Source organism: Leopardus geoffroyi, chromosome B3 (assembly GCF_018350155.1).
Source record: "Leopardus geoffroyi isolate Oge1 chromosome B3, O.geoffroyi_Oge1_pat1.0, whole genome shotgun sequence".
NCBI lineage: Eukaryota > Metazoa > Chordata > Mammalia > Carnivora > Felidae > Leopardus > Leopardus geoffroyi.
In genome coordinates this window covers 33,389,256-33,403,811 of record NC_059337.1, presented here as the reverse complement: position 1 = coordinate 33,403,811, position 14,556 = coordinate 33,389,256, and the positions used below count along the sequence as shown (strand labels likewise).

At 39.3% G+C, this 14,556-nt stretch overlaps 1 protein-coding gene across 4 annotated transcripts in view; it reads left to right on the top strand.

The window, feature by feature from the left end:
• BBS4 (Bardet-Biedl syndrome 4) overlaps nucleotides 1-14,556 on the top strand; it is a 55,582-nt gene that overhangs the window by 30,095 nt on the left and 10,931 nt on the right. For 2 of the 4 annotated variants that reach the window (XM_045449155.1, XM_045449153.1), the window contains exons 3-7: nucleotides 4,131-4,210; nucleotides 6,654-6,717; nucleotides 8,107-8,218; nucleotides 9,205-9,277; nucleotides 14,173-14,226. In XM_045449155.1, the coding sequence (XP_045305111.1) occupies nucleotides 4,131-4,210; nucleotides 6,654-6,717; nucleotides 8,107-8,218; nucleotides 9,205-9,277; nucleotides 14,173-14,226 (383 nt within the window). Of the gene's footprint in view, nucleotides 1-1,644; nucleotides 1,760-4,130; nucleotides 4,211-6,653; nucleotides 6,718-8,106; nucleotides 8,219-9,204; nucleotides 9,278-10,664; nucleotides 11,056-14,172; nucleotides 14,227-14,556 lie in introns of those variants that run through there. The other 2 variants (XM_045449154.1, XM_045449156.1) reach the window with 2 other exon arrangements.

Here is a 14,556-nt window from a genome sequence, read left to right as displayed (position 1 = left end):
ACTTATTTCACTTAGCATTATACTTTCTATATCCATCCGTGTTGTTACAAATGGTAAAATTTCATCTTTTTTTATGGCTGAGTAATATTTCATTGCATATATGTACCACATCTTCTTTATCCATTGATGGACACTTGGGCTGCTTCCATATCTTGGCTATTGTAAATAATGCTGCCATAAACATAGGGATGCATATCTCTTCAAATTAGTCTTTTTTGTATTCTTTGGGTAAATACCCAGTAGTACAGTTACTGAATCATATGGTAGTTCTATTTTTAATTTTTGGAGGAACCTCCGTACTGTCTCCTACAGTGGCTGCACCAGTTTTTATTCCCATGAACAGTGCATGAGGGTTCCATTTTCTCTACATCCTCATCAGCACTTGTTTTGTTGTTTCTTGTGTTGTTGATTCTGACAGGTGTGAGGTGATATCTCATTGTGGTTTTGATTTGCATCTCCCTGATGATGAGTGAAGTTAAACATTTTTTCATGTGTTGGTTGGCCACATGTATGTCTTTCTTGGAGAAATGATTGTTCATGTTTTTTGCCCATTTTTTAAATTGGATTATTTCTTTGGTGTTGAGTTGTATAAGTTCTTTATGTATTTTGGATACTAACCCCTTATTGGATATATCATTTGCAAATATCGTCTCCATTTCAGTAGATTGTCTTTTAGTTTTGTTAATTTCCTTTGCTGTCCAGAAGCTTTTTTATTTGGATGTAGTCCCAGTAGTTTCTTTTTACTTTTGTTTTCTTTACCTCAGGAGAAGACTTGTTGTATCTTTTGATGTCCCAAATTGAGATAGTAAAGTGTTAGAAGTCCTGTTATAACATGAAGAAATTAACATGTATTGAATGGCCACTTTCAGATTTTTCGTAGTTTTCCAGTGAAAATTATAGAGGGAAAAATGGAGGCCCAGAGAAGTTAAATAACTTGCTGTAGGTCCCAGAGAAGGCTGGTATTGAATCAGGATGGGAATTCTACATATAAAAACCATGCGTGATGTGTCTGCTTATCCGGGAAGAGATCCTTTACCAAAGAAGGGTTCATTTATAATGTACTTCTAAAAGTCTTAGTTATTTTAGAAGATTTTTCAGCTAAGAATTCAAGGCACAATAATTTTCTGCTCAGCTTTCATTTTTCTGGTATGTTATTCCCTAGCACTGATCAAAGTTTAAGATAAAAATTTGAGTTAGGGCCATTACTAAGAGACTTTGGCCCCTAGGACAAATTACAAGGGAGAAGAATTCTTGTACTGTTATGTTTATTTGGTTGTGTAATTGTTTAAGATAGAAGTCTGGTGTATCCTTAGAGGGGAAAGAAAGAGGAGAGATGTCACAAAAGAGTAGAATGGGGGCAGGAGAATAGAAGGGCCAAGGGAGTATGGTTGCCAGGTTGCCAGCTTTCCACCCCTACTGCCTCAGTGATGGTGGAGGGGCAGGGTGGGAACTGGAGATAGGAATGAGGTGCAGCGGCTGAAAGGCATTACCTTGTCTTCATCTCATCAGCCGGCCACCTGACCTCTGTGATAATAGAGGCTCCTGAAGTGTAGCATCAGAGATGACTGCCCTGCTCTGCTGTAAAATAGAGGAGGCTGTGCTTTGCCTTTACATGTCTATCTTTTTTTAGAGGATCTTTCACATAGGTAATTGTCATAATACTTGGTGAAAGCATGTAAGAACCGGTACCCCTGTTTGTAGCAGGAATTGGAGTGAGCAATGATTTGGGATACAAGAAATTCAACTTACACATTTACAGGTAAAATTCTAACATAGACTCAAGACTTACAGACTCTAGAGATTTCTAAGGCATCCAGAATTCCCTCATCTTAGAAAATAAATAATAATGCAGATAATAAAAATAATAGCAGTGACAGCTAACACTTCTGTAGAGCTTAACTATATGCCAGAATTTGAACCTCTTTATATATATTGTTATTCAGTCCTCACAACTCTGTGAGGATATTTTATTCCTTGACCTTCCTATTTAAATGTGTAACTCCTTACCTGTACTCCTTGTCCTTCTCTGCTTTTGTAGAAAAATATCACTCCTATAAAACTTCCTTTATTATCATCTGCCCCTTCTGTTAGCACTCTCTGACTTACCCCCAATCTTGTCCCCACTGATTTAAGGCAGGAGGTCAGTTTGGTTCATTTTTGTATTGTCAATGCCTAGAATAGGACCTGGCACATGGTAGGTGCTCAGTGAATATTTGTTGAATGAATGAATGAATGAATGAGTATTTTATAGATGAGGAAACTATATTTCCCAAGATCACACAGTTAGAAATAGGACAGTGAAATTCCAGTCTTTGATGAAGCTAGAATTCTCTTAGCTTTTAGACAAATTATATCTCCAGGAGTGTGAAATGACCTTTAAGCCAGATTTGGCGATGGCTTCCCTTCTTTTAATCCCTAGGTTTGCATTTCATGGGCCTCTGGGCTCTTAAATTATCTTACAGATTGACTATTTTTTTCCTCCATTCTTTATCCAGGAAAAACAAAAAATTACTCATCTTTTATTGTGAAATTTTAAAAATAGCAAAACTGATTTACATTTTATGAATTTTCTCTATAGCCTGAAGCTGTAGAAGCAATGATACTTAGTCATATTTTAAACTCAAAGGGTTCAGTGTCTCCTTTTCACTCTTTCCCTTCAGGGGGCATGTGACAGAGGAATAGGCCATTCAAATGAGACTTGGCCCAAGATTACTCAGTAATCCACTTGCCCCAGAACTATTCATCATGGTGTATTTCTTTACCCACTTGACATGTGTGCACGAGCACCCACACCCATCTCTAAACTTGGTGATCAGTATGGCCTTTTGTAGGAAATTTAATTCTGGAAGTGGTTAGGCAGAACATGAAAGGCTAAGATCTGACAGTTGAGGGAGCTTAAGGAAAGAAGGAAGGAAACAGAAGTCATCAGAGAATCTCAACTAGGAAGAAGGGCAGTCCCAGAGTGTGGGTTTTTGGAAGGTGAAGAGTATAGTTCTGTTGAACACTTTACCTTCTTTTCCTTTTGGCATATGAAACCATACCCATTCTTTCTGTCACAATTTTACCTTATAAATTCCATTGACAATCCCTGTTCTTGGGAAGGACTAAGCAGCAATACTTTGTTATTGTGTTCTGACACCATTAACTCGGGCTCACAGGAAACTTCTTTTCCTTCCTGTTATATTATGGACCTATAAGTGTTAGCTTTTGCCTTGATGTATCTCCTAAGATTCTGGAACAGAATGATTACAAATAATTAGAAATCATTTCCATCTTGTTTCCTGCTATTCCCTTTCTTTTATGTTTTTAAAAGGGAATATCTCAAATATATATTAAAGTGCATTAAAAAATACAAACATCTGTGTACTCACTGGCCAGATTTAACAAATTAAAAAAATGTAGTTATGTATACTTTAGAGATTTTTATTCTTTTTTGAGAAATGAAAGCATTAATGAGCTGAAGTCCCTCCTTTTTAACTTTCCTCCCACCCCCTTCCTCACAACTATTCTGAGGTTGGTGTGAACCCTTCTCTTTCTTTCGTAGAAAAATAATTTCTTAATGAATTTTTACCCATATTTTTAATCCTTTGAATTCGAAGGATAGTAACTCATTTTATGGTTTATCATGAATCATTTTCAGTGGCTCAAATAGATTTTTTTGGTCATTGTTGCCTTCTCATTCCTGGACAACAGTATAATGTTTTACCTTGTTATTGCTAGGACCATATTTAACTCTTTTTGGTCCTCTGATCTATCAGATGGGATGTTAACTGTGTTATGTATTTTTTGTTGGTAACATTCCTGAAATATTTCTTAGAAATTCTTTGTATTCACCTTCAGTAACCAGGGAGAGAGAGAGAAGTAACAAAAGAATTATTTTATTTTTTTCAGGCCAAGTTACCATTTGAGAAACTGACACTATGAGCCACAAAAAACTGAGAAGCCTATATTCAATGTGTAATAGTAGGACAAATATCTATTAGTTTAAAAACCTGTACATTCTTGTGGTCAACAGCATGAAGAATTTAATGCAATACTGCCATAGGCTTATGGTTAAATGTGAGCACGATGCTAAAGGAGAAAATCTAACAATGGCTATTATGTTTGTTTTGTCAAAATATGCTCACCAGCTCAAGAGTTTCCTATTTTGGAGAAGCAGAACTGGTTGATACATCTTCACTATATACGGAAGGATTATGAAGCGTGCAAGGTGAGAGATTGTAATGACAGAGACCATGAGAGGCAGGCTTTGGTTAGATAGCTAACAATTGTGGCTCTTAAATCCCACTAATAACGTATGAATTCCTGTTTCCCCACACTGTGTATATTGGTTAGCTTTTGCTAGGATAATGCTGTTAACAACCTCAAGATTTCAGTGGCTTCTAACAGCAGACATTTAATTATTGCTCATGGGCCTCCAGATTGGCTGTGGGTTGGTTGGGTCTGACTACAGGCTGGGGGTCAGATTCACGTGTGCTCCGTGTGTCTTCTCATTTCAAGACCAGGGTAAAGGAGCAGCCGCTCTCTGGGACTTGTTGGTCTCATGGTGAATGGCCAGTGTTCAACACAGCGTAGTATTTAACTTTCTCATCTCTGGATAGGTGAAAAATGGTATTTCATTGAGTTTTATATTTCTCTTATTTTGATGAACTTGATCATCATTTGTATATTTAAAAACGATTTGTATTTCCTTTTTCTCTAAACTATATCTTTGGAAACATACTATACATGTTATATACTTGCTGGCAGACAATAGTATTAACATGCAAAATATATCCTTGAAACTGTCTTATGGCATTTGGAACTTTGTCATGTTTCTAAGGTTATAGTTTTAAAGTTTTACCCGTGGCATTTGTACCTATGGCAATGTACAGAACTAGAAATGGTTAGTACCAGTATGAATCTTAAAAGGGTTCTTTCTTTCCTTTTGTGATACTACTATCCTTTTCTTTTTTCCCTTTTCCTGTTGTTTTTTTTTTTTTTTTAAGTTTATTTATTTATTTTGAGAGAGAGAGGAGAGACCATTTTGAGAGAGACAGGAGAGGAGGGGGAGAGAGAGAGGGATAGACAATCCCTTGTAGATTACAGTGCAGAGCCTGACCTGGGGCTCAATCTCATGAACTGTGAGATCCTGACCTGAGCTGAAATCAAGAGTCAGATGCTTAATCCACTGAGCTACCTAGGCACTGCCCCTTTTCCTTTTTTGACAACTTTCTCTGTTTCCTGTTTTTGGCATCTCTTCCTTGTTTATTTCTTAAGCATTGGAGATGTTCCTAGGTCCTATCCTTGGCCCCTTTCTCAGCTCATTTCACACACCTCTTCCTGATCTTCAAACTAATCTGATACCTACTAATGCTTCACAAGTATTTCAAATTCAACTCTTCTGTAGCTGAATTTATCTGCTTTCCTCCAAACCTATTCCTTCTCTTGTACCCTGTCTCGGGGCTAGGTACCATCATTCACTCATCTGTCTGTCAGGCTCCCCTGACCCATTTTTCCTAATATAATATAGATAATCATTAAGTTTTGGTGATCCTTGTTTACTATCTCTTGAAATTGTCCACTTCATTCCCTCTCCATGCCTTAGTTAATTCCCATAATTTTTGTTTAAATTATCACAGGAATTCTTATACCGATCTTGCCTCCTTTCCATCTGTTTTCATCAGTGCTTCCAAAATGACTTTTCTATAGAGCAAATTGAATCAGGTTACCTCCTGTTTAAAACTTACCAAGATTCTCCCATTGCTCTCAACATTTTTAGCCTGGTGTTTGAGGCCCTTCTCTCTCGGACTCTCTTAGTCATCTCGGCTTCTCCTCCACCCGCTGCCAACACAGGATTTGAAACTGTTTGCTCCAGAAAGCCTTCTTTGATTCTCTAAGTTAGACTCAGGTGCTCCTATAGCATCCCAAACTTAGCCTGTCACGGGAGCAAGGAAGAACCTGTGTTTTGCTCATCAGAGAGCCCCTAGCATCTATAATGGTGCCTGGAAATCTTCCTATTCCCCTTAGCTTGCCTAGTAAGATTCTAGACAGGGGTTGACAGACTTTTTCTGTAGGGGCCAGATAGTAAATATTTTGGACTTTGTCGGCCACAGTCTCTTTCATATTCTTCATCTTCTCTCTCTCTCTCTTTTTTTTATAACCCTTTAAAATAGGAAAATACTCTTAGCTTGAGAGCTGTACAAAAATAGCCCATTTGGCTGAGATTTGGCCTGTGGGCCATAGTTTGCAGACCCCTGTTCTATAGTAAGTAACCATAAAAGAGTTGAGATTTAAAAAAATTCCAAGTGAACATTATTAGTAATTATTTATATACTAGACTTCTTATATATGCTCCTTGTCCACCTCTACTTTTCTTAAAAACACTTTAGGACACTGGGGCGCCTGGGTGGCTCAGTTGGTTAAGCGTCTGACTTCATCTCAGGTCATGATCTCACAGTTTGTGGGTTTGAGCCCCGTGTCAGGCTCTGTGCTATTAGCTCAGAGCCTGGAGCCTGCTTTGGATTCATTCTGTGTCTCCCTCTCTCTCTGCCCATCCCCAACTTGCACTCTTTCTCTCTCAAAAATAAATAAACATTAAAAAAAAATTAAAACAAAAAATCCACTTCAGGACACCTAACCATGACTTACAAGTATTTTTCTTCCTCTTTCAGGCTGTTATCAAAGAGCAGCTTCAGGAGACTCAGGGGTTATGTGAATATGCTATCTATGTCCAAGGTAAGACATAGTTCTCTTCTTGCTAGAGAAATGCATTCTTGGCCTAGGTTTCAAAAGAAGAGCAAACAACTTATGAAACACTTTAAATTCAAATGTTCTACAAAGATCTTATTCAGTATTACGTTTTTTGAAATCAGAACATAATTCTTATGCTGGATTTGACCTCAGAAATGACTAGTTCTGTTAGAAAAAATTTGCTGCCATTCTTTCCCCCTTTTCCAGTGTCTGGCTAATGTTTTCAGAACGGATGTTAGGGTCCCTGCCTCAGGCAGCAGCTTCAAGCCCAGAAGGGCTTTTGGAACTGTCCTTTGTAGTCAGGCTACAGAAGATGATGGAAGCCTTGAGGATTTTTTATAAGGGCGTTAGGATGAAGAGAAGAAGCCTAGAGGTATACAGGATGAGGTGGAAAGTAGATGAAATTCATCAGAAACCAAATACAGGAACCACTGACTCTTTGGTATAAATGAACAGTTTTGTTTACCACTCAGTGGATTGGTAGTCTTCAGATTAATATGTAATTTTATGACATTTGCAGGATACTTGACACATCTAGGACATCATGGCAAGAAAAGTGCTCTTTTATTCCCAGTATTACAGGTGCCAGACTCGCAGTGCCTCATAATACTTAAACACGAAAATTCTTCTGAAAACTCAGGCCTGGGAAAAATTACTGATTCCAATAGGTTGCGTTACTGAAAATCAAGTCTGAAATATTAGTGCATTCTTGGCCAGAATCTTTTTGATTTCACTTGTCCTGTTTGGGTGTACTCTGGAAACTACTAGATGGAAGTCTGAATTATGATAAATAGAGTGTTTGACAGGAAAGACCAGGAATGTTCTTATTATGAAGAATTTGTGGGATAACTTTCAAGGCACCTATCTGCATGGTGGGTACTGGGTAGAGGGGCAGGTAGGTTTGAGATACCTTATTTTTTTTTTTTTTTTTTTTACTTTAAAAAAAAAATTTTTTTTTTAATGTTTATTTATTTTTTGAGACAGAGAGAGACAGAGCATGAATGGGGGAGGGTCAGAGAGAGGGAGACACAGAATCTGAAACAGGCTCCAGGCTCTGAGCTGTCAGCACAGAGCCTGACGCGGGGCTCGAACTCACGGACTGCGAGATCATGACCTGAGCCGAAGTCGGCCGCTCAACCGACTGAGCCACCCACGCACCCCTGAGATACCTTATTTAAAAACGTTTTAGATTGTCAGCAACTCTGCTACTTGTTTCAGCCTACCTGAGGTCTGAGCTGATTGTATTAAAGATACAATTATCCAAAGGATTTCTTTGGTATGATTTCTTACTCCTCCTCCTTCAGTTTTTCTGATACCAGACTCTGTTCTTCCTAGAATGTGATGAGTTTTTTCTGTGTTTTCTATCCTTGGCAGCATTAATATTTCGCCTGGAAGGAAATATCCAAGAATCCCTAGAACTCTTTCAGACGTGCGCTGTTCTCAGCCCTCAGTGTGCTGATAACCTCAAGCAGGTGGCCAGATCTTTGTGAGTATTTGTTGCCTCAGAAGTCCTGGGCACTCACAGAGAATGATGTAAAATGCGTTCTCAGGCCGAGCCTGCTTCTGACAGCCTGATCAACCTGATACGTAGAGGGAGAGTGGCTTAGTAGATATATGGGGATCCCCTTTGAAGAGTGGATTAATTTTGAAACTTGAGAAAATAAGTCAACAAGTATAAAGGAGTTGAGTATTTTAAACATTGTATAGTCTAGTTTGATGGGGGGGAACACTGATACTGTTTATCATATAAATAGGGACATCTTGTGCCCTCAGTCCCCTAATCTTATTGGCAACCCATGGAATGTTTTTCATGTACTGTTCCAACACTTGGTATAATACTTGACATAGTAAGTTTCAGTAAGTGTTTGTTGAGTGAATGCCCTAATGGTGCCTCCATGCAAGCAACCTCCAAAGTCTTTCTAAGCTGATGGGTACACTATTTTTCTACTCTGGAGCTGTAAAGTGTCCCATGGGGTTTCTACCCCCACTTTCTTACCTACATTGTCATTCATACTTGCACTTCCTTTGTATAGAGCCCGGTTTGCCTTTGCCTCCCTCCAGAATCAAGGTTGAGGAAAGAGATTTAGTCTTGGGAGGGAAGGACGTGTCCCTATAATAGACGGTGATAATAAATGATGGCAGCTCCTGTTTAACTGGTATATATACCAGTTTGTTTCTTTTTTGGTCTACATGTGTGGTACATTGTGGAAAATAAATTACAGAAGACTTTCACTAAAAGTGGTGTAGAATGAGTCCAAGACCCTGAAATAGCTATCAGTGCAGTCCCTACCAAAAGAGCTTCTGTGACTGATAGAGAGACCAGCCTCACCGGCCAAAACAGCACAGCCAGCTAATAAGGCAGGGGCTTCCAGATTTCTCTGCTGGATGGAATATGAGTCAAATGGGGGACTAGTGGAGTTAGTCCTGTAAAACTTTTAGTTAACAATTACAGAAAATGTATTTCTCCCATAGATTTCTTTTGGGAAAACATAAAGCTGCCATTGAAGTATATAATGAAGCAGCTAAACTTAACCAGACAGATTGGGTAAGTAGAGAACTTTAAAGTTCTTTGTTATTAGTGACCTGCTGATGGTTCCATTTGTCATATGGCTGTCTTGTTACTGTTACTGAATTCCTACATGCCCCAAATGTCTTTATTTTATCCTCACACTTGATTGATGATTTAGCTAAGTATAAGATCCAAAACCAAACCATGTTTCCTCATAACTTAGCAGACATTGCTGCATGGTTTTCTGGCAGTCTGTTACCAGTCTGCTACTTGTTGATTAACTCCACTTTCCTCTCTAGAAGCTTCGAGGATTTTCTCTTTATCATTGGAGTTCTGAAATATCAATAATACTTGTGTAAAAGTGTTACCCCCCCCCCCCCCCCGCCCCTATCCCCATCTGTGGACACTAAGTTGGCTTTCACTCTGAAGATCCTTGCCCTGTTTTGGGTCAGGGACATTTTCTTTGAGTAGTTCTTTGATTTTCTTCTCCTCCATTGTCTCTTTGTTAGGGATTGTAACTGCAACAGAAATTTTGATTGAACATTGGCTTTGCCAATTAGGGGTTTATTTTTTGTCATGAAACATATACCAGGTAAGTAGTTGCCAACATTGACTGGGTGGTCCAAGGACGTCAAAGCTGAGGTTTTTTCTTCATGGTCATAAGACGTCTACTGCAGCTCCAACATCACGTCATCATTCCAGGCAGAGAGAAAAAACAAGCAACGAAGAGAAAAAGATATAGCCTGTATTAGAAAAGCACAGCTTTCCCAAAAATCCCCAAAAGACTGCCACTTGTGTCATATCAACTATCCCCCTTTTAAGGAAGACTGGGAAATGTAGTTTTTTCGTTGGACACATTGACACTCTGAACAAAATTAGGGTCTGTTAGTAACGAAAATGAGGAGAGTGGGTATTAACGAGTGGCGTCTGCCACACTGTTTTCCACTGTATTAAAGGTGTTCTGTACTTGTTCTCTGTGTCTCTTCACTTGCATCTCACATAGTCCCGCTTTTTGTCATTTTGCTGTACATTCAGGGACATTTCCTGAATCCTATTCTCCAGATCATTTTTGTTGTTAGCTATTCACATTCTGTTATTATCTTATCCATTCAGTTATTTTTTATGTCAGTAATTATATTTTTAATTTCTAAGAACTTTGTCTTTTGTCTTCTTGCAATAGCCTCTCCATGTCTCTGACTCTTGAAGTTTTTTTCTGCTTTCCAGAATTACCTTTTGCTTCCTCTCTTTATTTTGGTTCTTCTTTCTTGTGCTGTTGTTTTTTTCCCCAATAGTGATGATTCTTGGAAAGAAATATGTATGTGTGAAGGATTAGATTGATTCGTACGGAGAGTTAGCATAGATTTCCTCTGCAGTTCTTATGGCACCATTATTTTCAAAAAATTCCAGTTTGTTGGTCACTTCCATAGGTCTGAAGACAAATGCCACCAAGTATTTTATAGCTAAAGGCCAAAGTGAAGCTGCAGATGAAGGATACTTCATTTACTCCTTCATTTAGTCATTCTTTCAACACACGAATGTTTGCTACGTGCCAGGCACTGGGCTGGGTCTCAGAGATGCAAAGGTGGATTGGTGGGTTATGGAACAATCAGCTAGAATAGGAAATACAGGAAGGAAGAGAGGAGGATGATAACCAAACAGAGCTAAATCCTGTCTTTAACATTGTAGACTTGATGAGTTTTTGCTTCCGGTAGAGCATCTAAATGGAGACATGTCCAGTGCATGGCTGGATATAGAAGTCTGAAGCTCCAGTGTTCTGGGCTAGAGATGTACATTTTGGAGTCAAGAATATAAAGGTAATGACTACAAGCATGAAATTGGATGAGATCACTCTTCGGAGAGCTGAGGGTGGAACCCAGGGAAAAGTGTTGAAGGGCTGAGCTGAAGAGGAAAAGAACCGATAGAGGAAGATCGGGACGAAGTGAAACGAGAGCTCAGAGTCACACAGGAGGAATGGAGAGTATCTGCTAATCCTTCCAGTTGGTTGAAAGAGCTCATTTGGTATTACTGACCACTTGGGATGACCATTCCATTGGCACCAGTAGAGGTAGTCATGCCCCGAGCTGCTCCTCTGTGTCCTACTTGCTATGTGAGTTCCTGTGGCCCTACTTTATACCACAGTCCAGCTGCAACAGGGGGATAATAGTTCCTCCTTCTGTTACCTCCTTTGACTTCTGGAACAGCTTTGTTAAGTAGGGAGAATTTACCCGATTGGGCTGAGGGAGGTGAGAAGCTGAGGCTTTGGCTAGATGGAGTGACTTGTTCAAGGGGGCACAGTGAGGTGGTGGCAGAACCAGAGCTAGAATTCAGGCCTGGATTCTGAGATTCCTCGCTTTAGGCCTATCATTTTTCCACTGTACCAGCTGCCTTTTGCAGGATGTCTGCTGGATTCCCTCATTCTGTGAAACACATGATTTAACTCTTATTTGTTCTGTTTTCCTTCTCAAATTTCCTTTGTTGTCAGTTTAAGGCCTTTTGCTGCTGCCTTCTCAAGTAATATCTATGGCAAATGATTTTCTACTTTCGTTTAAGTTCATTTTACTTATTTTGAGAGAGAGCATGGGAGGGGCAGAGAGAGAGAGGGAGAGAGAGAGAATCCCAGCAGGCTCTGTACAGCCCCGGTGGGGGGCTCGAACTCTTGAACCACAAGATAACGATCTGAGCCAAAATCAAGAGTCAGATGCTTAACCAACTGAGCACCCAGGCACCCTGAAAATTATTTTAAAGAGTTGGGGGTTAGTTAGCTTTCAGGACATTTAAAAGACAAGCACAGATGCATTTCTTCTTTTTCTAGCTCTGTGTGTACATTGTTACGTGATAAAGGGGAAAGTACGCAAGTTTTGTAGGCAAGCCTGAGTTCGGGTCCCAGTGCTTTGCCGTGTGTGGACGTTATTTGGATTGTGATTTAAGGGAAAAAATTGTGTGTTTGTGAGATATTTATGGGTTTTATATTTATTAAACATAAATCAGTATCTGATATGAGCAGTTATTATTTTCCAAGTATGATAGTGGTATTGTGGGTAGTCAAAACAAACAAACAAACAAACAAACAACCTTATCCTTTAGAGATACATATTGAGGGGCTCCTAGGTGGCTCCGTCAGTTAAGCATCTGACTCTTAGTTTCAGCACAGGTCATGATCTCACAGTTCATGAGTTCGAGCCCTGTGTCAGGCTCTGTGCTGATAGTGCAGAGCCCGCTTGGAATTCTGTTTCTCCCTCTCTTTCTCTCTGCCCCTTCCCTGCTTGCTCGCTCGTTTTCTCTCTCTCAAAATAAATAAAATTAAAAAGAAAAAAAAGAAATACATACTGAAAGGTTGTAGATGAAATGTTATGCTATCTGATATTTTATAAACTAGTGGGGTAGATGGGAGAATGGGTTGGATGGTTGTTGGGACAGAATGAGGAGTCCATGGTGATATTATGTTTTGTTTTTTTTTTTTAATTTTTTTAATGTTTTGTTTTATTTTTGAGAGAGAGACCTAAAAAAAGAAAGAAAAATCCTAGTGCTGACACCTCCTGGCTTAAGTTAGGCAAACTATTTAACCTCTCTGAGCTTCAATTTTCTTATCTCTCAAATCAGAACCGTTACACCTGTATTTCAGATTTGCTGGGAAAATTATAGTAATGCATATATGAAAAACATCTGGCATAGAGCCTGATGTGAAGTAGGTACTCAATCAGTTTTCCCTATCTTGTTGTTATTTTAAGAGACTTGGAACCTATTAAACCATTTGTCTCTGAGCTCTGGGGTCCATCGTTCTTCAGACAGGGATGCTTCTGGGCCTGGATGTGCTTCCACATCTCTCCACTACTAACAGGAAGGTCCTCACCTTTGCTTTCTCCTTTCTCTCAAGCTACTGTAAATAAAGGGGGATTCAGCATAAGGGAACTTCAGTGATTTTATGAAACTCAAGGTCAGGGAAACACAGGCTTGTCTTACAGTGAACTAGAACTGGAAAACTTGTAGTGACCAAGGTGGCTACTCTGCATTTCTGCTTCATTTTCTCTTTCTGTAGATCAGCAGTTGGCAGACTGTTTCTGTAAAAGGCCTAGTGAATATTTTAAGCTTTGTGGCTTCATATAGTCTCTTTTGAACTACTTAACTCTGAAGTTCTAGTATGAAAGTTCTGTAGACAATGTGTAACAAGTGATTGTGGCTGTGTTCTAATCAAACTTTATTTACAAGAAAAGGCAGAGGATGCATTTGGTCTGTGGGCCAGGGTTTGTGGACTACAGCTGTCAGGCTCCAATTACATATATTCCGTCTTAGTGGCCTCCAGATGGTGCTGTTGGTCCTCAAGTCCACATCATGTAGTCAATTCTGGATTACGAGGAAAGGGACTCTGACACACACATATATTTATTTATGTATACATACACACAAATTTCCTTCGGATGGAGCAGGGGCTGTGGCAAGTCTCCTCTGAGAAGGAAAGCTTGGGGTGAGTGGCCTGGGTATGTACGTCAAACACCCAGGAAGATCACCTGTTTATTCTGCTTTTATCTCCTATAATCTGAGTTTTTAAAGAGTCCATTTTGTGTATTTAAGTGTATTTAAGTATGGGGATGCCTGGGTGGCTCAGTCGGTTAAGTGTCTGACTCTAGATTTCAGCTCAGGTCATGATCTCAAGGTTTGTGAGATTGAGCCCCATGTCAGGCTCTGTGCTGACAGCATGGAGCCTGCTTGAGATTCTCTCTCTCCCTGTCTCTGCCCCTCCCCTGCTCATGCACACACTCTCTTTCTCATAAACATAAAAAATGGTTTTTAAATGTATTTAGGTATGAAATACCTGTTGTGTCATTTAAAATGTAAGTTTTGCTGAACAGTACAATCCCCAGATGCCTGATGTTTCATTCTGCTGGTAACTGTGGAATTTACACCTATGCTATTTTACTTTCTTTCATGTGTAGGAGATCTGTCATAACCTAGGAGTTTGCTACATTTATCTGAAACAGTTCAAAAAGGTAATTGATGGAAATGGTGGTGGTGGTTGAGTTCTCGGCTGGGGGCTTCACTGAGGGTTTGCTGAGGGTTTTGTATTATTTCTAGGAAGTGCTTGTAGAGATTTGGAGAAGTAAAAATCCAAAGTGCCATGTACATTTATCCCCATATTTATTCTTATTTTTCATCCATCTGTTTTTCCCCCCATATTTTAGCAACAAAATGACAAACTCTAGAACTGATAGGAGGGGATGGCAATCTAATTGCTTTTCTCTCTTCTTCTCCACCCCAGTTTAATTTACTAGTATAGAAACAAATGTTCAATAAAACTTAGATATCAAAAAGTGAACCCT